The sequence below is a fragment of the Hippichthys cyanospilos genome, chromosome 20, assembly GCF_059441005.1.
Source record: "Hippichthys cyanospilos isolate Australia breed blue-spotted pipefish chromosome 20, RoL_Hcya_1.0, whole genome shotgun sequence".
In the NCBI taxonomy this organism is placed as follows: domain Eukaryota; kingdom Metazoa; phylum Chordata; class Actinopteri; order Syngnathiformes; family Syngnathidae; genus Hippichthys; species Hippichthys cyanospilos.
The window spans coordinates 945227-970085 of NC_142388.1; the positions used below are offsets into that span (position 1 = coordinate 945227).

Sequence of the window (24859 nt, forward strand, 5' to 3'; positions counted from 1 at the left end):
AAAAACAAAAGAAGTTCGTTTTGTTCCCCCACAAGTTTATTACAAAAATAGGTATAAGTTATTGTACATTACAAAATATTTCATATTCAAAAGTTTAGCAAAACAAAACGATAATCTTCACTAAGTAATCAAAAGCAAGCTGCTCAACCCGGATTTCTCTTTTTAGAAATGCTACCTTTGGCTTTCTTAAATACAAAAAAAAAAATCCCAGCATCTTCAGTCAAACGCACATTAACGCTGGTGATTGACGGCCGATTGATAGCTCAAGAAGATGGACAGGCGATCAGTCAATAAGAAATCTTGGAAGCGTCGCGCCGTCACACGTCAAAGGAACGCGGCGGCGTCCTGAGAGCGACTGGGCGGGGGCCCCGCAATTAGCACCTCGACCGGCGCCTCTTCAGTCGGCGGGGACGCGACTTGAGCGTACGTGGTCTGGAAGAACAAACGAGCCGGAGAGCACGCGAGGTAGCTTCATCCTCCGCGGACGTCGGTCACATGTCACGGGAAGGACCAATCAAGTAGTCTCAGCTTTGGAGCAGCGAGTCTTGTGACCTTACCGCGGCGTCCGGCGGCTCCGCCGTCACGGAGATGCATCGGGATCGGCCCAGACGCCTTCCCCCTGCTAGCCGTGACAAAAGGAACGCAATTAGATAGGGAAAGGGCACGGGTTCTCCCACAGCGCGGCTCAAGCAGACAAACACGGTTTTCATGCAAACACGCATGCGACATTAAAGTTGGCATTGGAGCGGCGGCCGCATCGGATTGGACGAGACATGACGACGAGCACCTGAGGGTGATTTGGTCGGGACTGCATGCGAGGTGACACCATTGGCAAACCTTTGACGGGCGGATGGCCGGCGGGCAATTTGAAGAGAGAATTTGGTTCAATTGGAGGAATTGGCAACACAACGGTTGGTTTTTGTGCACGTGTGTGTGCACGTTTATTAAAGCAGACAAACAGCAAAGAATACAAGCCAAAAGTTAGGACCGCGACGGCGGACCTTGTTTTTTTTTTTTTTTCCTTTTTTTTTTTCCTCTCCAATAACAAGACACGTATTACTTAGTGACAGTACAAATTGTATTTTCATTTTCAGTAAAACATGGCAAGCTGAGGGTGTAAAAACAGACAAACGCTAAAGGCTAAATGACCAGCTAAATCGAAGCATTTAAAAAAAAAAAGAAAAAATAAAAGAAAAAAACAACACCGAGTGAGACTACTGAGGAATATTAAAATATGTACAAAAAGATCTCTTGCCAGATGTCACCAATTTGGAGCCAATGGGATCAAGTCTCTAAGGATGAGAAGAAAGCCAAAGGGAAAAGCCAAGTGGTGCTCTACTTCCACTGCTGCCCGAAAGAATCTTGGTAAAATTCCTGGGTGTCAGATTTGTAGCCGGAATAGTTAGAGTGGTCGCCGCCTTGGAGCGGTTGCTGAGCGATGGGCTGGGAGCCCCAGTTGTGATTATTGGTCTGGCGCCGCTTGGAATCGGGTTGGTTGTACCCGTCGGCTTTGCGCTTCGCTCCTCCTACATTTGCACCGCGGACGCCCCGCGCACCACGTACCCCTCCTCGACCTCGTGGCTGCACAGAACCTCTGGCGCCGCGGCCTCCGCGCGCCGGTCCGGGTCCCAGCCCGCCGCCCCGCTGAGAGAAGCCGGCTCGGCCTCGGGGCGGGCCGGCCTCGCCGCCGCGCCCTCGGCCCGGGGAGGCGCCGCCCCTGGCGCCCCTGCTGCCGCCGCCGCCGCCGCGACCCCGGCTGGGGACCTGGAACTCGTCGTAACCGTAGTAGGGGTCTTCGTAGCCGCCGCCGCCGCGGTAATTGTGGTAGTCGTATCCGTAGTAGTCGTAGTAATCCTCGTAGCCGTAGTAGTCGGGCGTGTACATGTAGCTGCCGACGCCCCGCCTGCCGCCTCGACCCCTCCCTCGGCCAGGAGGCGGCATGTGTTGCGGGGGGGAGTAATAGTAATAATCGTCATACCTGGGACACACGCGCAAAGCACTCTCAAAAAACATGGCCGACCGATCAACATTGCATTTTCGAAATGTGACGAGCAGCAAAAACCGCCCGTTCTATCCGTTTTATCGCTTGCGGTCAACCGATATTGAAATCAATTGCTCAGGTAACGATCGATCGCGGATCAGCCTTCTAACGTCACATAAGCAAACTTAGAAAACATGCGCTTCGGTATCTGCAACCAGAACACATCATTCCGAAAACGTCATTCGGCTCTCGGAAGAGGATTTCAGCACGCGCTTACATTTGCGTCTTTGCCGCTTGCCGCTGAGCTTTGCGTTCCTTCCTTTTCTGATCCGGCGGCTTGGCAAAGACAATTTCCACGGGTTCCCCTTCCAGCTCCTTGCCGTTCATCTCGGCCAGCGCCTGAAAACGCGACACGTTTGTAGAAAACGCGCGTCTGATTGGCGGGCGGCGGCAGACACACCTTGACGGCGCCATCGCGCTCTTCAAAGTGAACAAAAGCGTAGTCTTTCAGCTTCTTCACCCGGTCCACTTTTCCAAATTGGCTGAAGCACGTCTCCAGGATCTCCTCGGTGACGCTGTTAGCAAGATTGCGCACAAACAACACTTTCACCTGCAAAGAGATGCGCGCCGTCAGATTGCGACGTTCCTTTGGCGTCCGAGAGCCGACGGACCGCCCGGATCTGGACCTTGGCCATGACTTCGGGGTCGGGATCTTCAATGGGGTCGGCCCACTCCACCGTGACCACGTTGTTCCAAACCTTCACCTTGCCGCTCATCAGGCGGCGCCGCGCCTGCGCCGCCGTTTTGTGGTCTTCGTACTCCAAGAAGCAGAAACCCCGATTCTTCTTCTTGTCGTCGGGCTGATGGTACAGGATGACGTCGCTGAGACCCTCTGGGAAACCCCCAACGAGACGACCGTGAGACGGGTGGAACAACGACGCGCAAACGTCGGCGTGACCCACCTGTGACCTTGGAGAACTCTTCCTCAATCTGCTCCTTGGTTTTGCTTTTGGGAATGGAGCCCACGAAAAGACGGTTGTTGGCCACCGATATGCACACGCCGATGTGTTTGCCGGGCCGGATCTCGCAATTGTTGCACTGCGGAAGACGCGCGGAGCTCGGTCGTCCGGCCCGACTGCGCGGCCGCGGAATCCAGTCGTCCACTTACCAGTTTGACGGCCTCCTGCGCGGCCTCCTTGGTGCAGAAGGTGACAAAGGCGTAGCCTCTGTTCAGGCCGCTCAGAGGATCCATCATGAGCCGAAGGTCCCAGATAGGCCCCGCCTTCTCAAAACGAGGAACCAGCTCATCTTCAAACAGGTCTCGGGGTATCTTGCCCACAAAAATCTGCAGCATAATACACGTGCGGCAGTGAAGACGGGCAAACTCCCGGAAAGTCAACCTAAAAACTATTTTAAATAAATGTTATATGTAGCCCCGCTGGACGAATATCGGCATTCTGATTAAGTCGCCCGAGGCGAAATGCATCTTTTTAAAGTCCGGACGTTCAAGCCCATGAACGCGACGTGTCCAAGACCGTTTTGGGGGTGACCCCCCCTTAAAGACTTCCACAAACGGATTGTGTGGCGTACCTCTGTTCCCACAGTGGGTTGGGGCCCCGTGTACACAGACTCAGGTGGGGGTCCGCCATACTTCCGCTGACCCGTTGTCACGTCCAGCGTATACATGGTTCTGTCCAAGAGTTCCTTAATTTTGGCCTCGTCGGGTCCCTTGGTAGCATCGGTGACCTTGGCTCCTTGTTTCTCACGCTGCCTGTACGTCTTCATCACTCCGCACAGATAGGCACTTTTGTTCTGGGTGCAAAAATAAAAATGAATAGACGGCAAAGGCGGACGCCCAAACGATCCTGCTACAGAACGCATACCTGAACATGGGACAGGTCGCTCTCTTTAAACTGCAGCAGAACCTGCAGTGCTCCCTCTTCGTTGAACTCCTTCAGTGCCTCGATGGCTCTTTCGTCCAGGTCGCTGTGTGCTACCAGACCTAAGACAGGACGACGCATGCTTGACTCTCGGGCCGGGTTCAATCCATCTTAATGTCGGCGCCGGGACATATAACGTATGCGCGAGTTCACCTGCGATGTAGAGCTCGTCGAGCTTCTCGGCCACCTTCTGGGGCAAGTCGGCATCCAACAGCGCTTGGAAGTGCTCGGAGCGCGAGACCGCTGCCGTCGTGTCCATCGGTTCCTCTGTCCCGTTCCCGTTGACGTGATCAGTGGCCATGTCCCGGATAGCTGCTACTGTACAAAAACAAAATCGGATGCATATTCGCCACTTTTACAGACAAATCTGTCAATCGATCCTAACATTCAAATTCATAATTACAAATTTAGGAGAGACCGTGTCTGCACTTAACCTGAGCCGTCTAGAACGTAAACGTGGAAATCTCATAACGCGGGCCACGGCCAACATCACCCCCTGGTTTCCCGATTGTCACCTTATTCCCCCATCGCCTGAATCGTTTTGTAGAGAAATCGGAGGATTCTGCTCTCGTGTTTATCAACTTTGAAGTTGTCCCACAGGTAGCGATTGGAGGACCACCACGCCTCTACTAGCCAAACTGCTTCTTAGCTGCAGATCGAGCTGAGGTTTTGTTTAATAGAATCAAGAGCGATCGTCATTAATTCGAGCACGTTTCTAACGCACAGCGATGCCTGAGCATTAAAAGCGCGCGCGATGTCAACGTTTAGTAATCAGATCACGAAAGCGGGTGGCCGGGCAGGCCTCGCTCGTCTACAAAATGCCGGCTAGCAATGCACGACACATGCTAACACGTATCCGATGTCGGTGTGCATCAAGGCGGCTTCGCGCACGCCGAACTGCCCGATTTGAACAGAAAATGGGGCGAACCAGAGGCGTATGACACGATGCGGATCCACCGGAAGTAGTGCGCTTGTGGAAAAATCGAAAGCAATTGTAAAGAAGTTTGTTTGATGCCGAAGCGCAGCTTCTTTCTTCACTCCGGACAAAAAAATGGCGCCGCCGCAGGCCTCCACGCACGGGGTTTTCACCAGTGTTTCCCACGGGCTGCCCCCTTTTTTTTTTTTTTTTTTTTTTTTACTACTTCCGATTTTCAACAAAATAAACGTTAGCCCATTATTACGAATTTATCACTCATCCTCACGCTTAAACGTCACTTTTATTTGGTTGCATTATTTTGCTTGCTGTCAGTGGTTTTTTATTTTTTATTGTAGTGAATTTCGGTCATGACGACAAATAGAAATGAAACATCCGGGCGTTCTGAAGGAATACAAATATGTATTGATTTCAAATGTAGCAAAGGACGGGCCAAAAAGAAGAGGGAAAAATAACCGAACGTATTTTTTAAAGCAATTGAGTTCGTCAAACATTGAGTCACTTGAAGATTGCTTTTTTTTTTTTTTTACAAGAGGATGACGATAATGTTTTGAGAGGAAATCTTGCGTCACTATAGCCACGCGCCGCTATTGGCTGAGCGCGAAATTTAAACACGAAACAGGAACACTTGAACAAGCGTTTGTTCGATGACGAACTTTAAGAGGAACGCGAGAAGGAAAATACCTACTTATTTTTAATGTTTGAATTATAATTCATTTTCCGTCACCTAACAGAAATGGATGTGGCCTCTTGTCTAAGGTAAGTCGGTTTATCTGGTTGCTAGCGAGACGCAAACCCCACGAAATACTATTTTAAGCTGCTGTTTCTGATGTGTTTGTTCTCTAGTATACTGTATTTTAGTGTTGCTCTCTTGGGATTTGGATTGTTATTAACGCGGAACTTCACGCAGCTGTACATACATTGTTGGATGTGTATAATATGAGTAACGCGGTTAAACCTCGTTCGACAGAGTATTTGAAAGCAATTTCAGCACGTACACGGGAGACGACCCCCTGGATGCGTGGCTTAAGTGAGTCTGCTCTTTCCTTCGGATTATAATTGACTAACCAGCAGCTAAACATCGAAACGGTCATCATCACTTTTTGTGTGCACGTGGCAGGTTTGTGGAATACTTGGACGAAAGTTTACCCGCAGGAGACGGCAGTGAAATATCAGTGGTGCTCAACAAGCTGGTGCAGAACTTTCTCAGTGTAGAGCGATATGCAGATGACGTCCGATTTGTCAACATGTGCATCAGATGCGTAAGTGTGTCTGTCCACTTCACTGTTTTTGTGTGTGTGACGTGGTTCATGTTGAGCGCTCGTTTGTTTGCAGGCCACTTACTACTCAGAGCCCATTTCCTTCTTCCATCACATCTTCAGTCAGGGTGTGGGCATCAGAACGGCGACGCTCTATGTGGCCTGGGCTAAACACTTTGAACACAAAGCAATGACGGAGCAAGCAGAAGCCGTTTATCGGAAAGCTCTTGAGAATCAAGCCCGTCCCGTTGAAAGCATCATGGAAGAGTATAGGTAAGGCTTTCCGCACTGAGAGCTCACAATTTGATTTCTCGTCATGTAAGACTCAAAATTGTGCATGTGGCCGTCAGGCAATTTCAGGTCAGATGCAAAAGTCAGGAGCCCGCGACAGGAGGTGAGTAGTCGGAGGTTGCTCTATCCCATTTCAGACGTTGTCGCCTGCTGCTTATGTGTTGCTGTCGGGCGTGATTCAGGAGCGCCGACGCCGCCGTACAAGCCCAAGGTGTCATCAGACGACAGTGTGTCCGCTGCCCCGACACAGGTGATCATCTCCTTTTTGTTTATCCTGTTTCATAAACGCTAGGGATTCAGCTAGGTCGGAAATGATCACTAACCTGAGTGGACAACAGCCTCAGTCTATCAAAGGGGTTTTTGTCGAAAGATAGAATGGATTTGAGAAATATTCTATGGCCGCAGTCATGGACACAATGTTCTTTTGCTTCTTTCCAGGCTGCCGCTGAGCTCCAAGCCAATGGCGCCTTTCACGTGCGCACGTAAGTCACAACACCGGTTTTAGGGCTGGGTGTTATGTAACCAAAAATCAATTCTCTGTATCGATGTAATAAACCCAATAAACATTTATGTAAAGAATGTTTGATTTAGTCCAAGTTAAATCCTGTGCAAAATTTTCAGACAACAATATTGGAAAGACATCTTGTAAACTACCCATCCAGCACTCCGCAGCTTGTGCAACACCTCAATGTCACAGTTTAGCTCATTTTAAAATGTTCAACTTTTGGCCTAACCGTTTTGTGACCTTTGCCCTCTAGGGTTTTGAGCGGCTCCAGTCGGCAGTCCGAGTGCGGCGAGCGCGCGTTTGTGTCCATGTACTCCAAGGACGCGCTGGCGTCGGAAGGATCCGAGCTTTGCTTTGAGGAAGTGCGAGCGCGGACGTATTTGCTGAAGAGGAAGCAGAAACAAGAGGCCGAGGATCAACTGAGACGTAAGTGCAGACGAGGAGTCGCCGGCGGCGGCTGCCTCGACGTTTGACCAAATGTCTTCTCGTCATACATGAAGTGGAGCGCTTGCTGAGGGAGGACGAGGAGGCCGTCGCCAGGCTGCGGCGCCAGCTCCACGAGATGGACACGGTGCTGAAGGTGAGCCGCCTCGCGATGTCTACCTCAATCTCTCAATTCTTTGTTTTCCCTGATGTGTGTCGATTGCTAAACGCGTCATGATTTGAGGGTGTAAATGATATTTCCTTCCCCAGATGTCTTCCACCAGATGTGCTTCAGAATGTCCTACCCAGAAAGCCTTTGGGCACCAGGAAAGCTGCATGGAAACACAAGCCCAGGAGGACATCAATGGTGATTTTATATGTGCGCCAAATGTCACATTGATCATGCCAAAATCCTCAGTCTTAACCCTCGTATGTGTGTGTGTGTGTGTGTGCGCGTGACAGCATCGCAGGAAAGCACGCGCAACATTTCGCACGTCACTCCAACCAGCTCACTGAACTGCCCGCATGTCACGGCTACACCGTCACGCGTGCCACCATCGCCCACCGTCAACACACGCGAGGCCCTGGGTGAGCGCCTCTTCTTTTTTGCAAGACAAACTCCGCGAGATGGATTTCGCATGAGCGAGCCCACTGACAGATCTTCTGAAATACTAGCCGCCATTTGTCTGACTAGAAAAAGTCGAAAAAGATTTTTTTAATCGCCTTAAAGCTGGCGTCAGTGTGTTATAAACCTCCGCTTAACAGATACCGGAACCCGACATGTGATAATGTAGCAATATCTACAGCATGTTTTCTTTATCCTCCACAAAGAATAACTTCCATTCTTGCAGCTCACTGTTGCGATCACCCTTTAGCCATAAATCAGTCATACCGCCCCAGGTGGCTGTAATGTGTCCATCAGAAGGAGCAACCGTTGTGTGCGTGTTTCGCAGATGTGATCATGGGAATGTTCCAGGCCCCCCCGCTGACACAGGACCCCTTGAGTGACTTGTCGGCGTTCGTCACCAGCGAGAAGCTGTCAGATGATGCAAACGGTAAGCATTTCTATTACTTTGCGCAAAGGAAAAGAAGACTTCAACTGTATATTTAAACGCTAGCTCATTGTAAACATGGTACTGATGGTCTCATGGACAGTTTATTTATTTATTTATTTTTCTTTCAAGCTGATTTTTTTTTTTCTTTTATATCGGAACAAAACCTGTGCCAAAAATGAATTTTTCTTCCCGTAAACTTTATAAGCATTTTGTCCCACACTAACTCATGTCACCGTTTGTTTGTTTCTGGCAGTTGACTTAAAAAATAAATAAATAAAATGCTGGTGAGATTGAATAGCCTGTATGTGGGACTATTATATGTTTCAATAGCTTGTTATAACACGCTTTGTAAGACCCCAGAAAGAGTAACCAAAACAAGGGATTTGAGATGCATTGTGGTATTACAGGAAAAGCACGCTAGTCAAATTGAAATGATTCTTATCACCGTTTGAAACTTTTGACTTTGCTGCCACTTCCTACGTCACAGAGTCCACCAATCTGGCAAGTTCCACCGTCACAGAGCCCTTCGCAATCTACCAGGATGATGTCAGGTCGTCAGCAGATCGCCACTTTACAAAATGATGTTTGACTCGCAAGCAAGTGCCCCAAAAGTAATAAAATGTTGTTTTTGTGGGTGCGCAGCGCTGCTTCCCACAAGCTAGGCAAGAGCAAACCGGCGCGAGGTCGCGGCTTATCTGAGAAAACGCCATTCGCCGTTAGCTTGACTGGCTCGTCTGACGGACATCGGCGAGCCAAGGTTGCGGCGGTCCCGGCGGTCCCGGCGGTCCCGGCGGGGTGGTCCCAGCAGGACAAGACGGCCGAGGAGATGAGCTGGCTCGCGGCGTGTCCCAACAACACGGCCGACTTTGCCTCGGCGGCCCGCTGCGTGTCAACGCCTTTTGCACACAAAGTGCCCGCCGACGTTTCCCAAGACGCAGGTAACACTTCCTGCTTCCTGTCGCTTGATGTTTATTTTCTTTCTTTGGGTCCAGGGCAGAAGTTTGACCTGCTGCGTTGTCTTTAATGCGGTTATTGCGTTGGATCTCATTCGTCATTTCCACTCGAACCACCTGAGGTGAATGAACTAAGGTTTTGGTGTCTTGTAACAGTCCTTTGTTTGTGTGTGTTTTTTAGTGGACACGACAAGCACTGTCAGAAACGGCGGCAATACTTTCAACAGATGTTCGCAAAAGCTCAGGTGAATCTTTGGACATCCTATATACATATATATACATATATATATGAGTTCTGTTGTTAAACTTGAAAGTTCTTACTGGCTTTTGCCGCCTGTCTCCTTCAACCCAGCCCCATCATAGAGCAGAGTCCCCCTGACCAAAATTCCTTCGCCATTCAGCCGGCGTCGTCCTCCGCAGCGCACGCGGGCACCATCGTGGGCGAGGTGGTAGCCGCCCATCAAATCAGCGCCTCGTCCGCCACCCTGGTGCAGGCCCGGCCGCCACCGGCCACGCTTTTCTTCGGGGATCACACGGCGCTCGGGCCCGTGCAGCCTTTCGCCATCCCGGATGATTTGGCGCACCATTCCTCACACAAAGCCTTTAACAAGGCCTCTGACGCGACTTCCACGAGCCTGCCGCCGAACAATCGAGACCCGGAAATAAATGAAAAAGAATGTCATCGCCTGGATGAAAGCGCCGCATCGCAACCTGTTCAATCGCTCTCTCATCCCTGGAACGATGACCACGTCTCGGACTTCCTGTCTACGGGGCCTCCGATGCCACCCGCTGACCAACGCGTGGCACCGGGGCTAAAAGCGGAGGAGAATCTCTGTGGTGAGTTTCATGTCACGTTGAGCCTGACCAAACTCTTAGTCTGAGCATTGGCGTGCGTGCGTTTGTCCCAGCCTCGCAGGAAAGCACGCTCAACGTTTCCCACGTCACTCCCGGCAACTCGCTGAACTGCTCGCGCGCCGCTGCCACGTTGTCACGTGTGCAGCCATCGCCCACCGTCAACACGCGCGAGGCCCTGGGTGAGCGCCTTGTCTTTGCCATGCACCACAAAACACATCCATATACATATAACCCTGGTAATCTTATGGGGTTTTTTTTTTGGATAGCAGCTGTTAAAATGTCATTTTATTGTTTGTATTGGAACCAAGGTTTGACAGTACGGCCAAAAGACATAATCTCACATTTTTATAATCTTGTCCGTTTTTAATTGTGAGATTGTCCCTTTGCGAAAAGATTTGGAATAGGAGTGTTTTGAGTTCCGAGCTTGGTCACAGAGGGAACTACATTTGTTCTCAAAGCACTGAAATAATGAGTCTCATCCGTCTATTTACTCACAACAGGCCTCTGGTTTGCACCAACGATGACAGTTGTGTGTTTTGCAGATGTCATCATGGGAATGTTCCAGGCCCCCCCGCTGACCGAGGACCCTTCGAGTGACATTTTGGGCTTCCTTACCAGCGGGAGGCCGTCTGATGATGCAAACAGTAAGCGTCAATTCACACAGCTTTGACCAAAGGAAATGAAGAGTTTTTGGCTCAATAAGGCTGTTTTGTTCTTACTTGCACTTCTCTTTAGGGGTTTACAGTTTCTTTCCCTAAAGCGTTTACATCATTGAGATATTTGAAGGGATTTTTGCATATCTTTTAAAATCTTACAAGCACTCGTTATGCTAACAAAAGTCTACTAGCTTATTACTAACGTGAAATCTAATCAACAGGTTAACAGAAATTGTCATTGTCGTCGCGCTTGTTCCTGAGTCCAGTAAACGAGCCCCCCCACCCCCCAAATTTGAAGAGATTGTTGTCGTCCTCTAGAACTAAAAGACATCCCACGTGCCTGTGTTGTATACTGTAAAAACCTGCAATCTCTCTCACGGTGGAATATTTTGTCTTTTGCCGCTGCTGCTACGCAGGCTCTGCCCTGCCGGCCAATTGCACTGCCCCAGAGCCCTTCACTGTCTATCAGGATGATGTCTGGTCAGTGTGAAAATTGCCCCTTAACAAAATGCTCCTGGACTTACAAGTGTCCCAAAAGCATTCATCCATGTATTTATTTATGCGGATACTCAGCGGCGTGGCTTCCCATCCGCCGGGCAAGAACAAAGCACCGCGAGGCCGAGGCTTGTCAGAGAATCTGCCCTGCGCCGAGAGCTGTCACGTCACGTCTGCCGGGTGCCAGAAAGTCAACGTTGCGGCGGGGCGGCCCCGGCGGGACAAGACGACCGAAGAGATGAGCTGGGTGGCGGCGTGTCCCAACAACACGGCCGACTTTGCTTTGGCGGCCCGCTGCGTGTCCACACCTTTAGCGCACAAATGGGACAGCGACAATTCCCAGGGTGCAGGTAACACTTCCTGATTCCTGATTAGATGATGATTGGCCTGCAAGCTTGTCAAAAGAGGACTTTTTTTGTCTTTTCATACTGACATTGCAGGAAAGTTTTTTTTTTTTTTAATTATTTGCTTGCTTGATCTGTAACATGTTGTCAGGAATTTTGCTAAAAACGGGATACTTGTTTTACAAAGTAGAAGCTGGTGTTTGCGCCAGGAATAAAGAAATCTGAGAACATATTCAGCCAAGAAGCTGAAATGATGAGCATTTGGACAATTTCTCCTTGTTGTGTTTCCAGTGAACATGGCGAGCACTGGCAGAGAGGTGGACAAAAACACTTTCAAGTTGCAGAATCTCAGGTGAAAACCAAAATTTACTACTCATCACTTCCTGTTCCTGAAAAGGAAGGCGTCTCAAGTAGTGTTTTTTTCAGTTATTGGCAAAGGGTTCGACATGGGCTCCTCCAAGTCAAGAGATTGTCTCTGGGACTTTCATTCATTCTTGGGAAAAAATAGATGACCCCCACTCATGTGGTCCAATCCAGGAGTGCTCAATGAAATTGCACGATCTAAGGAAAAAAGAAAAAAAACACAGCCAGTATTAACTTGGCAATCTACACTACAAAAGCGCATGTTTTATTACTCCATGTTGTACCACCTAATCACCTGCAGGGGAACTCGTGAGCAAGAATTGACAAGATTTGATGAAAAGCTCACATTTCTCACGTTTAATGTCAATCGAATCATAAAATAGAGAAAAATCATCAGCATACAAACACTATATTACTAAAGTCTCATAATAAATAAGTCTAGTGAGACATCATAGAGTCCTCAAGATGTAAGCAGGTACAGTCACTATTTGGGGGTTTTAAAAAAAATGTTCTACATGTATTTAAACTAAGAAAAAAACGTCAGGGAATAAGTTAAAACCTTTAATTATTTGTCAACTTTCCACACACGCTTCATTTGACTCAGCACCATCATGGAGCAGAATCCAGCCGGCGCAAATCCTTTCGCCGATTCTACCCGTCAGCGGGTGACACGTGGCAGGACCGTCATAGAGGAGGGACTCCCCACCACCCCCGCTCCCGGGTCCTTCTCCGGGGCCCCCGGCAGACTGGCGCCCTCCGCCGCCAGGCAGCCTTTTACCATCCTGGGAAACGCTCCGCCGCCTACTGACCAACGCGCGGCGAGTCCCGAAAAAGAGTGTCGTCACGTGATCTCGGACAACCCGTCGCCAATGACCCCGGCGCCCCCCGCCGACCGGTGCGTGGCCAGCCCCGAAAAAGAGCGCGGCGGTCTGCTCTCCGACCCCTGGAGTAGTGAGCTCATCGCGGACTTGCTTGCGAGGATGAGCCCGTCCTTGGCCTCGCACCCGCGTTGCATCATCTGGCAGCGCCGCCTCCCTGACATCGCTGCCAAAAAGACCATCGGCATGGGTAACCGCTACAAACTTAGTCATGGCTAACTATTGGCTCACGCGGAGGCGCTAACGCTTCTCTGCGACAGGAAAGGCGTCTCTGCGGGTGGACCGCATGCTGGGCCAAGGGGCCTTCGCGACTGTTTACCAGGCCACAGACCCCGCCAGCTCCAACAAGATGGTGCTGAAGGTAAAATGGCGCACGCTTGGACTGGCGTCCTAAAATAGACCTTCCAAATTTTAAAAAAAACCATTATTTTCCTATACCTGGTACTAAACCCAATAAGGGATTATAATCACTATTATCTTTGCGAGAGAAAGACTGAGATTTTTTTCCGCCAAATAATAATTCAATCCCAAAAACATTTATTTATGATTTTTCAACAATTTAAAAGTATTTGGCTAAAGAAGAATCAAAAATACATACATTGATATAGTTCAGTTGTGTTTAACTTGGCAGTTCTGACTGGCCCATTTTCTTCAACCCAGCCCCATCATACAGCAGAGTCCCGCTGATGAAAAGGTTTTTCTTATTATGAGCAAAAAAAAACAAAAGGTGTAGGGTTTCCAGGATTATCGTTGCTAAAACCAGACGGAGAACTTTTCTGGAAAGGGCCGTCCCATGACGCGACGCGACGCGTGTCGAGCAGGTGCAGAAACCGCCCAATCCGTGGGAGTTCTACATCGTCACTCAGCTGGACCGTCGCCTGGCCGCGCCCAGCCGCCACCTGTTCGCCCGGGTCCACTCGGCTCACGTCTTCACCAACGGCAGCGTCCTGCTGGGGGAGCTTCACAGCTATGGCACCCTGCTGGTATGCCGCTTCGCCTCCCGAGCGGACGGACGGACGGACGGACGGGCGCGTCCGTTTTCCGTCCTCATTTGTTTCCCCGTCAGAATGCGGCCAACGTTTACAAAGACATTGGCGATAAAGTCATGCCTCAGCCGCTGGCCCTCTACTTCACCATCTGCATCCTGCGCATGCTCGAGGAGCTGCACGCCGCTCGCATCGTCCACGCCGACGTCAAGCCCGACAACTTCATGATCAGCCGCAGGTATGCCGGGCGCTCCCGCGCGCCATTGGCCGCCGCTTTGCTAACGCCGACCGCGCTTAGATTCGTGGACAGCAATGACTTTGAGACGGACGGCCTGGTCCTCATCGATCTGGGTCAAAGCATCGACATGGACCTCTTCCCGCACGGTACCGCCTTCACCGCCAAATGTTTGACGTCCGGCTTCCAGTGCACTGAGATGCTCAGCGGGAAACCTTGGAACTACCAGGTCACATGCTAAATGCGCGCAACTTCGCATGTTTCTGTGTGTGTGATTTTTTTTTTTTTTTTACAGCTCTGTAACCCTTTTACTACTGATTTTTTTTCTAAAAAAAAATACAACCTAGGGCATATATTACTTGTTTATAAGTCTAGGATACTTGGAAAATGAGTTAAAATATTCCCACTTCCATTTCCACCAGGAAACACCACTGAGACCGTATATCCCATAGACCGTGACACTAGTACAAAAAACGTGCCAGAGACGAGAAAAATGATCACCAAACGCCTACAATGCACAGTAATCAGTGAACTCTATAGTGACACACGCATTGTAGATATTATCAATATATTTCTGCAGTACTAGATGAATAATTGATGATAAATTGTCAACTTACTTTGTTGAGAGTCTGCCCAGCACTGGCTTGTGAATAGAAAAGTTGCTAAGTTGTGTGATGAAGCGCATTGTCCCAACAGGAGTGAAAGGATTCAACTTATGTCATTGTTTTGAAGGGGGATCGTTGGTGTATCAAAGTGTTAGTGGTAAAGGTTCTTGGTATCAGTATTTGTAACCACCAAGAGATGAATATTCAAGCTGGCATCACTCTAAAAAGTGCTATCAAATAGTCTTTATTGTTATTTTGAATTCACTATTAATAATATATAGTAACGTGAAGGTTCTGATCATTGTAATAATTCTGAAAGGCGTAGTGTGATGACGATGATTGTTGCAGACGGATTTGTTCGGCGCGGCGGGGACGGCGCACGTGCTGCTGTTCGGAACGTACATGCAAGTGGTGCAAGAAAACGGCCAGTGGAAGACCCGCTCCACCTTTCGAAGGTTGATACGATTCCCGCTGACAAGATATTAAAAAAAAAAAAGACATAGTTGCATATGAAATCCTAATCTTGAGGAAAGACAGAGCGATTAGAGCAGGTTCCCAAAGCGTTGAGCGGTTTTGTTGTCGTGTGCGCTGTGGCCCTCAGGAAGCCTCACAGTGACATGTGGCAGCACTTGTTCCACACACTGCTCAACGTTCCCGCCTGCGGCCCCGCCATCACCACCCTGGTTGACCTACGCAGACGCCTGACCGCAGTCCTGCAGGACGACTACCTCCACAAGATGGCGGCCCTCAAGAGCCGCCTCCTGATCCTCCTGCTGGAGAGCTGCAAGGCCGCATCGCGGGGGTGACGACTAGCTGTGGTGATAAGAAAAAAATTATTTCTTTTAGCGTGTTGAAACAATGAAAAAAAACTGGTTTTTGTTCTGACTAAGTCTGACCTCCAGGTAGCGCTGCATTGGGTTAGCAAGTATGAATACGTATGAATATTATGAACAAATCAGCACAGCGATATATTCATTATAAATTTCTCCTTGTTTAAATATGTGCTATTGATTATTCATGGTTGGCAATTTTTTTTAACTAGCTGGCAGAAATGACAATACATGTGTTGCTGCACATGCTAAAGTTAAAAAATGTGTTTTTTTTTTTTTTTATTTCAAACGCCTGCCTTTCACACCGTGAAGGTCTATTTGGGAGTAAATACGATAAAGTACCTGTTATTTCAATAAAGTTGTCCTTTTCGTTTTTTTATGTAAAACATTTGAAGCCCGAATTAATGACCCATTCCAGTAGTCACCAGGAGAGGACGCCAATTTGTAAGCGACACAAAGTAGCACGACGACAAAGAAGAATACCCGGAAAAACAGTAAGAGCGATGAATTGTTTTTAGGTTGAAATATTTTTTTGGACGTCCAACTTTTTTTGCTGCCGTTATTTCGTAAAAAAATGACTTGTCAATATCGTGTTAATTAACTTGATAAATTAACGTTCATTTCAACAGCGTCTTGAGCTTTTTCCTTCGGGAAAATTTGTAAACACTACTGTATACATATCACGTTTCTCTCATCCTCCCGAAACGCAGCCTCTTTATTTTTCGTTTTGTTTAAACAAAACAGAAAATGGAATTGCGTCCTACCCAAACACATTACCGATCGTACAAAGACACGTTGAGGTGTAGCTCGATTGAGTAGACCAAAATTCTGCCTTTTAAAATTCCGATTTAATATTAAGAATTTCACGATAATATATTCGCACGAAAGCAAAGCAAATTTACCAAAAAGCGTTCTTTCGTAGCGGTCAGTAAAAACATTCAGGCAAAAGTTTTCGGACGGACGTCCTGATTGATGACGTCTGCGTAGCAGAGGAATACAATATGTCGGCGTTGGCAACGAAGGTGTTCCGCAGCCCGGCTCGCCACGGCTACGCGATAGAAGGCTCGCCTTTCTTGCCCGGCAGGCTGGCGTGCGCCACCTCTCAGCATTACGGCATAGCAGGTAGTCACCGTTACGGCATCGCGGGCGGCTTTTGCCATCCTGACCTCTGACCCGCACGGCCTCGCTGCTCGTGATCAGGGGGCGGCTCGCTGTTGGTCCTCCAGGACACGATAGCCGGACTTCACCTTGTCAGAAGGTAACAAAATCAGAAGAAGCCTTGATGAAACTTTTGAGGTCTTTTCCATCTATCAATTTAGAGTCCCTTCCTCTGAGATCATATGAAATCACTTATAAAGAAAGGTGGCATAATGACAGTTTGGGTAGAACTGTTCTGGTATGGGGAAAACAACCTTTTTGGTATAATAACATTTAATGGCCTCTTACACTATTTTTGTTTGAAATATTCACGTAATTTCATAACTAAGGATTCAAACAAAATGACGTACGCCTAAAAAAAGTTCAGCTGTTCCAGTTAGCTTTTCATTAGCATTGTTGGCAAACTGATTTTTTTGGACTGGGAGCTTGTTTGTGTGCACCTGAAGGTGGGAGTGGAGCGACGGCTTGTTCGACGTGTCGTGGAGCGAGTCCAATGAGCACGTGTTGGTCACCGCCGCCGGCGATGGGAGTCTGCAGTTATGGGACACCCATCACGGCGCACCTCTCCGGCTGGCCAGGGAACACGCCCAAGAGGTCGAGCACAAATCCGAACAGTTTTACATCAGATTTCAACGCGTGCGCTCATGTGTGTGTGCGCGCACAGGTGTATGCGGTGGACTGGAGTCAAACAAGAGGCGAAGACGCCATCGTCTCGGGATCGTGGGATCGCACCGCCAAAGTGGTGCGTGGCTACTTGGTTGGTCTGTTTGTTGGATTAGCTGGCGTCACCTCTGACTTTTCACCTCCTCCTCCTCCTCCTCCTCCTCCTCCTCGCCTCCCCAAGTGGGACCCCGTGCTCGGCCAATCACTGAGCACTTTCACAGGTCACCAGGGGGTCATCTACAGCACCATTTGGTCACCTCACATCCCGGGGTGCTTCGCTTCATCCTCAGGTGAGCACACGCAGAGCAGATGTCGTATGAAGGTTTTACCACAAGGGGTCACTGTTGGCGTGCTGGTGAATGTGTGTTCGCGTGAGTGTGCTGTTGAGCTTTATCAGCATGGAGAAGGGGGGGGTGATGATGGGGCTTCCTTATCTGTCCAGCAGCTGATCAACAAGCTCGCTAATGAGTCGACTTAATGAATTTTTTAGATGAGATTCCCTGCAGTTTGTTCATCCGCGCGTGAGCCTCAACTTTTCTCGCATTATCGCCGCATTATCGCCGCATGCTCGCCAGCGGCGCCTCAAAAACTGCCAAGGATACTTGAAGAAATGCTTACTATTATTCTTTGCTTCATTGTGTTGTATTTCATGTTATTAATGATCCAAGCTTCTCTTTGATAGACGTTTGACAAACACAATTATTTCCAGGTAAAATTAAGCAATTATATACGGAATGAAATATATGATCATCAAATCAGTCAATCATCTCATGAAATGTGTTTGGTTAATTAAATTACCAATTATTATGTTTTTTTAAAATATGTAATTTTTAAAATTATTTATATATATATTTACTTATTTAACTTACCATCATGCCAATTCCTTACAAGACCCCAAACAGGAAGTGCCTCAGGCAACAAAATGTGCTTTGCTTGTCACAATAAAATATCACTTTAGACAATTAAACAGTAGACACAAAATTTACAAAAAATGTACAGTTAGTGTACACAAAACTAATACAGAGGAAAAGTACTACAGTCTTTAATAGCACATTTAACATTTGCATGTTTGTGTGTGTGTGTGTGTGTTTTTTTTTTTTTGCATGTGCGGCCGAGCGAGCGGGAAAAAATGTCCGCCTCGGCAGTTTGCCTTGATGCGGTGCATGCGCTTAAAATGTCAGCTATCGCACACTGGCAGCTCGCTAAGCCGCCACGCGCACACACGCTAAGGTGACTTCGCTAGCGCGCACATCCTTTTCACACAAAAGGTCACAAAACAGCCAGTCCAACGTTCACATTTTTGTGTACTGGAAAGTACATTAATACACCATATATCTAAAAATAAATAAATAAATAAACGATGCATTTTTGCGCTCTCCGCCAGCCCCGCGCGGACACCTCCCGTTGCTAATCTGATCTTCCGCCTCGTGTCTCGAGATCGGAAGGCGTTCGGAAGACCCGTCGCTCCATCGTTTCCGAACGGAGGCAGAACGCGTCGAGGGAGGGAAAAAAAGTCGAAAGAGAAACGCGCCCACACCCCGCCCTCCAACCTCTGGACCCAAACGGCACCGGAGGTCCCGCCTCCATTTACAGATAAGCGCCAACGCTAATGAGCGGCAGCCGCCATCCCGAGCGAGCGCACCATATATGGAAAGAGGCAACTATATTCACAGTGACCTTTTATTGAATCCCATCTTTTCAAGCATTGAATGTCAGTCGTGTAAGATTCTTTCAAATTTGAGACCACATTTATGGCGGTATCTCTAGGTGCATTTTATTCAGCAATACCAGAAGATAAATGGTATCATATCAGCTATTATAATTTTAGTACTTATCGTTTATAACTACATCAAATATTCATTTACTTCAGTCTTTAATGACCTAAAATAATCGATTACTTTGTCAATGACCTAAAGTAATCCGTTATGTGAGTACTGTACTCAACTACCCTTAAGTAATCGATTCTTTCAATAACTACATTGAAAATAAGTACGTGGGATTGAAGGAGGTAATGAAAAAAACAATTGGAACCCTACTTAGAAGACGCCAGGAGAGCGGGCGGGGCCCTTTCATATGCCGGCAATATCTCAAATACGTGAAAGGGACTGGGGACGAGTGAAGGCTTGCCCACGCGGCCTCGTCCTCCATGCGGATGTGGCCAAATGTGCCAAATGCGGACGGGGAGGAGGAGGGCGCCCAATGTGGCGCTCGGCCTCCTTAATCTCTCCGCCGCGGCTCCTTTTGGAGCGCAAATATGTGTCGGGGTGACACGTCGTCTCGGGCCTGAATTAATCCTATTAACGTAATCTGCCGCTTGCAAGAAAGCCCGCCAAAAAAGGAGCCATCAAAAACTTCCTGCCTGCCTGTGTGTGTGTGTGTGTGTGTGTGTGTGTGTGTGTGTGTGTGTGTGTGCGTGTGCGCGCATGCGCGTGCACAGGTGACGGGACGCTGCGAGTGTGGGACGTGAAGGCAGGCGCATGCCGGTTGGCCGTCCCCGCGCACGATGCTGAGGTCCTGAGCTGTGATTGGTGCAAATACGATCAGGTGACTTCTTCTCAACCTTTTGTCAATCATGTACTTTTCGCAAACGTTTTTTTTTCCTGCCATAGTATCCACTAACCAGCGAAAAGCATTTATGGATAAAAAAAAAAAAAAGTCTATGTCAAATTTTGGAACTTCATTTGTCGCGGTATCTCTGGGCGCATTTTATTCAGTAAATCGTACAATGTTTTATTTCTTGCTCATCTGCCAGAAAATCACTAATGGCGATTTGCATCCGTAAAAACAACAAAAGCGATAAGGTAAATAAATAAATAAATGATAAATGTTATAAACGTAATGTAAACCCGACTTTCCAGAATATTGCAGCGACGGGCTCAGTGGATGGCAGCGTGCGCGTTTGGGACCTGAGGAACCCCAGACAAGCTGTCAATCAAATGAGAGGCCACGCCTACGCCGTCCGTCGAGTCAAAGTACGTGGCCGGATTGAGCCGCGCAGTCACACGCGCAGACAGCATCAAACCGCCCACGTACACGCACGTAATGACAACGCGCACACGCTCGTACACAAACTGCCACTTTTCACATTCGCTGCGTGAGGACAAATGTCACATTTGAATAAATCAGGATTGTGTACATGTACGCGTATGACCTTATGACCTCAACGCGCATCATGTGACTTGTCGCTTGTTTGTGATGACATGTTGTGCTTTGTGTGTGTGTGTGTGTGTGTAGTTTTCTCCTTTCAGTGGTGACTTGTTGGCATCCTGCTCGTATGACTTCACCGTCAGGTAAGTTGCTGCACCTTTTTTGTTTCGAAAAGCGCGAAAATATTCCCGCCGTCTTGTGCTGCTGGCCGGCAGTGGCTAACGAAATCAGCCCTGCGTGCGTGCGTGTGCGCGTGTTCGATAGCTCAGCGTCCTGCCGGCTTTTTGTGCTGACGGGCCTCTTGTTGGCGCTAACGAGCCGTGCCGCTCTTTAACGCTAGTCACCTGTGACATCATCACTTAAGCTGTAACGCATGATATTGAGGGAGGACGGTGATGTCGTTGTTGGGGAAGATTTGCCCCTTTCCTAAAAACATCCATATTGGTCAAACTCTATTATATAGTACTCATATGTGTTTTACAACAATACTTAATCATATTGACAGTTTCAAGTTAGAGATGTGTTGATTTTTGGTGCAGATATTTTGTATTTTGATGATTAGAGGCTTTCTTAAGTGTTTCTTACTTTTTTTACTGAACTTTAAAAGAAATGCTGCCTTTCCCTTTTTATTTTATTGTTTTTAATTGATGGCAAAAGATGAGTAAAAATGTAATATTTCTGCTTGTTTTGAAATTCTCAAAACACTGACGCTGGGAGCTACATTCAAAAATCAACAATATTCAAATCTGAATACATTTCAACAACATTCAGTGTTGGATTTATTTATTTATTTTTTTGCTCATTTTGACACCAATATTTTCTTTTTCACTCAAAATAAATAGCAGCTCCAACTCCAGGTATGGATTATCGGCTATTAGTAATCTGTATCGACCCTGAAAAGCCCATATCCATCCATCTCAATTGCATATATACCAAAGACCTGGCTCGCAAAAATATTTACCGCCGTTTTAGCCATTGGTACATGGTACTGTAAATATGGTTAAGTATTGTTGTAAAACACAATGTTTTGAATATGTTGTATTTTTGTGCTATTTTTTAGGTATATCGCACACACTCACTTTAACATTATTTGCCACTATTTTAGCCAGTGGTACATAGTAAAATAAAGTAAGTAGTTAGGGATTGTTGTAAAACACAGTATATTGCATGTATTGTATTTTTGTGTAATTTTATGAGTGCAGCAAAATGCTCACTTACACATTCACTTAAACATGCACATATTTAGCACTATTTTGGCCATTGGTACATAATAAATTGTAAATGTGGTTACGTATTGTTGTAAAACACAATATGTGGCATATCATGTATTTTTGGTTTGTTTTAAGAGTGCACATATATGCTCACGCTGACACACACACGCACTCACTTCGACATGCACATATTTACCCAAGTTAGTCACCTTTACGTGAACAGTGTGTGAGCACAATGATTGACGCAATCTGTGTGTCTTGTTCCGATCGGGGAGCAGGTCGTGCAAACAGTAAGTGTGTTTGTGTGCGCGCGCGTGTGTGAGAGACACACAAAACTGACAGGTGAACACACTTGTGACAAAAGGAGGCAAATCATTGGTTACCGTGGAAACGGTCCACAAAGGACTCTTTGTGATCATCCCATTGTGTTTAGCAACCTGCTTGCATGCATGCATGCAAGTTAGTTTGAATGAGCGCTTAGCTTAGTTTAGCTTAGCTTAGCTTGCGGCTCTTTTTTTTTTTTTTTTTAGCTTGCGGCTCTTACTCGGTTTGCATCGTATCGCCGAGGGGTAAGCTAGCGTGCCGCTGAAGACGAGTGGGCGGAGTTTGGGGATTGTGAGAGACGCAATCGAGGCAATAAAAAAAAAAAAAGTTTGTCTGCGGACACCAGCCAACGGCAATCACGTTAATTGAACCGCTTTCGTTACTGCCTGTGTGTGTGTGTGTGTGTGTGTGTGTGTGCGTGTGGTCAAAGCCCTTACGCAGCAAACCTTCCCTCCAGATTCATCCACTTTGCAAATGAAATTAAATCACAGCGAGAGGGAACACTGACTGCCATAGGCCTCCATTGCACACACTCACACACACACACACACACACACACCCTGGAGCTACCTCTCTCTAAGTGACCGGTGTCACCGAAATGTACTGTTTCATGTGTGTGTGTGTGCATGTGCGTGTGAGAGAGAGTGATGTAGCGATAGAAAAGAAGCGTGTGTATTGAAAATGGTTGAAATGGTTAATAATTCCGTATAGACGCCACACGATGGCGGCAAGGCACATAAAAACGCTGTTGCTCATAAAACATTAACACCGACTATCGAGTACACTTTTATTTTTAAGTTAAGAGCAGAAGAATTGGAACAGGAAGGAACTTATTGAGAAATTGCATAGTGAGTCCTTGGTAATACATTGTATGCATTTTTTGTTGTTGTTAGATTTTAAACTAATTAAATCCAGAGGCAGACACACTGTAATTTTATGTTAAACTTAAGAGCAAATGAATTGGAACATGAAGCAAGCTATTGCAAAATTGCATAGCGACTCCTTTGCAAACCGATTCAATGCTTTTTCATGCCGAGGCATTCGGATGTCTTATATCAAACTTTGAAAAATCCCTGACGTTAGCTAGCCCGTGATGCGTCGTCTTTGTTGTCTTTTAGGTTTTGGGACCGGAAGAAGGAAAATGCGCTGGTGGACACTGTGGAACATCACACGGAGTTTGTGTGTGGATTAGATTTCAACCTTCACGTACCCAACCAGGTCAGATAACAGAAGATAAGCCCTCGAGCTAGCTTAATGCTAACGTACGAAAACACCACAGATGGGCTTACAGAAATGAGCGATGATGTCACACTCTTTCAAAACCATCAGGCATGTTGCATCATGATTTTGTCAGTGTGTGTTTAAAGCGTCCTTGTGTCAATTATGCTGACACACACGCACACAAATGACTGAAAACCAATCTTGTGGGGACTGCGTTTTGGGGGTTTTTTTGCACCCGCTGATGCCATTTCTCAGAAAGTGGTCCTCATCAAGACGTAAAAACAGGCATACACACACAGTCCGTGGTCCATATTTTTTTTGTACATCTAGGAGTCGCCCCAGGCAAATCAAACTAATTTGCTGACCAGGCTAATGATGGCACACACACATACACACACTGCATTGAGTATGTCCGCTCTTATCTAGAGTCAACCACGTGTGTGATGGATCTCCCTCTTTATGGCCGTACACACACACACACTTTACAGACTCTGCGGTGTGTGTGTGTGAAGAGGAGGTGATAAATCTCAGATGACTTCACAGTTCTCGAGTCACTCATTGTAGGAGGGAAAAAAAAAAACTCTTCCTTCTGGGTGTTCATGCATCTGTGTTTGTGTGTGTGTGTATGTGAGTGGTATTTACATGCAAATGCTTGTGTGTGCGTGCTTTTGGTTTTGCGATACGGCGGGAACTAATTTCCGTGTTTTTCTGTCTTTACGGGGTGCGGATCAGGGGCTTGGAAATGCTTCATGTTAATCGGATGTCCCCACTATGATAGAAAAAAAATACGTGTGTGAAGTGGATGCTAAGAATCAAGATTGGGGCGGCTCCGTTGCCATGACAACACACACTTGTGACCTTTGACCTTTGTCCTCAGGTGCTGGACTGTTCCTGGGACGAAACGATCAAAATCTACACGCCGCCATGTTTGTCTACGCCTACGCCGCAGCCGTGACGGTGACACGCCCCCAAACTGCGATGTCACCAAGGCGACGAGGTAGCGGGTCACGCAATTGAGTGCATCCTGAAACGGGAAGTGGCACCGGTTCGCCGTGGCTTGACTCCCTGCGGCGAATCGACCGTATCTCCCATGCATATGAAGCTAGGCGACGCTAAGCTAGGAGGGGCAAAGGCGTCAGCCGCCGCCTCACCTGTGTTAGCTTTGCTGGGTTGCTAGTAAGACTGTTGTCCAGTAAGACTGATGCAAGCAGCTGATTGGCTGCCTTGTGTCTTTTTGATCTTCCAATGATCCAGCAGTCATGCTAAGTTGAATGCTAACCGCTAAATGTGCAAAATCAGTGATTCTCAACTTTTCATCAATGATCTACCCCGAAACAATGTGTCGCAAAGGAGTTACGATAATACGAATCAGAAGGAAGTGGCTTCCTGTTCTAGTTAATTTGCTCTTAATTTGAAAAAAAAAACTGTACTGTCCCCTTACAACATTAAAGGTATGCAACGTTTTGCAGAGGAGACCCTACTGCGCAGTTTAGCTGCTTAATTTGCTCTTAATTTGAAAAATAAATTGTACTGGTGCTGTCACCACA

The 24859-nt window shown here is 47.4% G+C and overlaps 3 protein-coding genes across 6 annotated transcripts; 2 read left to right on the plus strand and 1 right to left on the minus strand.

Annotated features, from left to right (window-relative positions):
• Nucleotides 1-18: 18 nt before the first annotated feature.
• Nucleotides 19-5013, minus strand: LOC148406843 (heterogeneous nuclear ribonucleoprotein Q-like). 4 transcript variants are annotated; one of them, XM_088403446.1, is made up of 11 exons: nt 4850-5013; nt 4075-4239; nt 3865-3983; nt 3572-3793; nt 3150-3326; nt 2944-3079; nt 2668-2873; nt 2442-2591; nt 2259-2380; nt 1564-1978; nt 19-619 (listed from the first exon to the last, which is right to left on the minus strand). In XM_088403446.1, the coding sequence occupies exons 2-11, from the start codon at nt 4220-4222 to the stop codon at nt 581-583; spliced, it is 1734 nt and encodes a 577-aa protein (XP_088259572.1). In that variant the 5' UTR covers nt 4223-4239; nt 4850-5013; the 3' UTR covers nt 19-580. The 4 variants fall into 4 exon arrangements, with proteins under 4 accessions (XP_088259572.1, XP_088259571.1, XP_088259570.1 ...); XM_088403445.1 differs by having other exon boundaries at nt 19-622; XM_088403444.1 differs by lacking the exon at nt 19-619 and having other exon boundaries at nt 913-1978; nt 4075-4236.
• A 385-nt stretch (nt 5014-5398) lies between these two features.
• Nucleotides 5399-16023, plus strand: bub1 (BUB1 mitotic checkpoint serine/threonine kinase). Its single transcript, XM_088403931.1, has 28 exons — nt 5399-5614; nt 5826-5885; nt 5976-6117; nt 6191-6387; nt 6465-6508; nt 6588-6655; nt 6844-6887; nt 7164-7336; nt 7411-7490; nt 7604-7700; nt 7796-7921; nt 8287-8388; nt 8876-8939; nt 9031-9326; nt 9523-9586; nt 9694-10178; nt 10250-10375; nt 10739-10840; nt 11269-11332; nt 11426-11697; nt 11983-12043; nt 12659-13122; nt 13193-13293; nt 13754-13915; nt 13999-14156; nt 14217-14382; nt 15107-15213; nt 15360-16023. Exons 1-28 carry the CDS (start codon nt 5592-5594, stop codon nt 15562-15564), a joined length of 4053 nt encoding a protein of 1350 aa, XP_088260057.1. The 5' UTR covers nt 5399-5591; the 3' UTR covers nt 15565-16023.
• Nucleotides 16024-16088: 65 nt separating this feature from the next.
• Nucleotides 16089-24792, plus strand: pex7 (peroxisomal biogenesis factor 7). The gene is made up of 10 exons (XM_088403304.1): nt 16089-16710; nt 16789-16846; nt 17193-17340; nt 17411-17488; nt 17591-17699; nt 19847-19953; nt 20268-20381; nt 20644-20699; nt 23210-23309; nt 24190-24792. The coding sequence occupies exons 1-10, from the start codon at nt 16590-16592 to the stop codon at nt 24265-24267; spliced, it is 969 nt and encodes a 322-aa protein (XP_088259430.1). The 5' UTR covers nt 16089-16589; the 3' UTR covers nt 24268-24792.
• Nucleotides 24793-24859: the final 67 nt, after the last annotated feature.

What these genes read in the sequence shown, in the direction of transcription:
- LOC148406843 (XM_088403444.1), bottom strand. Translation starts at nt 4,222, where the DNA reads ATGGCCACTGATCACGTCAACGGGAACGGGACAGAGGAACCGATGGAC. An exon ending in CGCAGGAGGCCGTCAAACTG is followed by an intron (nt 3,080 to 3,149) that starts GTAAGTGGACGA and finishes CGTCTTCCGCAG; the next exon opens with TGCAACAATTGCGAGATCCG. An exon ending in AGCGCGATGGCGCCGTCAAG is followed by an intron (nt 2,381 to 2,441) that starts GTGTGTCTGCCG and finishes TCGCGTTTTCAG; the next exon opens with GCGCTGGCCGAGATGAACGG.
- bub1 (XM_088403931.1), top strand. Translation starts at nt 5,592, where the DNA reads ATGGATGTGGCCTCTTGTCTAAG. An exon ending in TCAACATGTGCATCAGATGC is followed by an intron (nt 6,118 to 6,190) that starts GTAAGTGTGTCT and finishes GTTTGTTTGCAG; the next exon opens with GCCACTTACTACTCAGAGCC. An exon ending in CAAAAAGACCATCGGCATGG is followed by an intron (nt 13,123 to 13,192) that starts GTAACCGCTACA and finishes TCTCTGCGACAG; the next exon opens with GAAAGGCGTCTCTGCGGGTG.
- pex7 (XM_088403304.1), top strand. Translation starts at nt 16,590, where the DNA reads ATGTCGGCGTTGGCAACGAAGGTGTTCCGCAGCCCGGCTCGCCACGGC. An exon ending in TCAGCATTACGGCATAGCAG is followed by an intron (nt 16,711 to 16,788) that starts GTAGTCACCGTT and finishes GCTCGTGATCAG; the next exon opens with GGGGCGGCTCGCTGTTGGTC. An exon ending in GGGATCGCACCGCCAAAGTG is followed by an intron (nt 17,489 to 17,590) that starts GTGCGTGGCTAC and finishes CGCCTCCCCAAG; the next exon opens with TGGGACCCCGTGCTCGGCCA.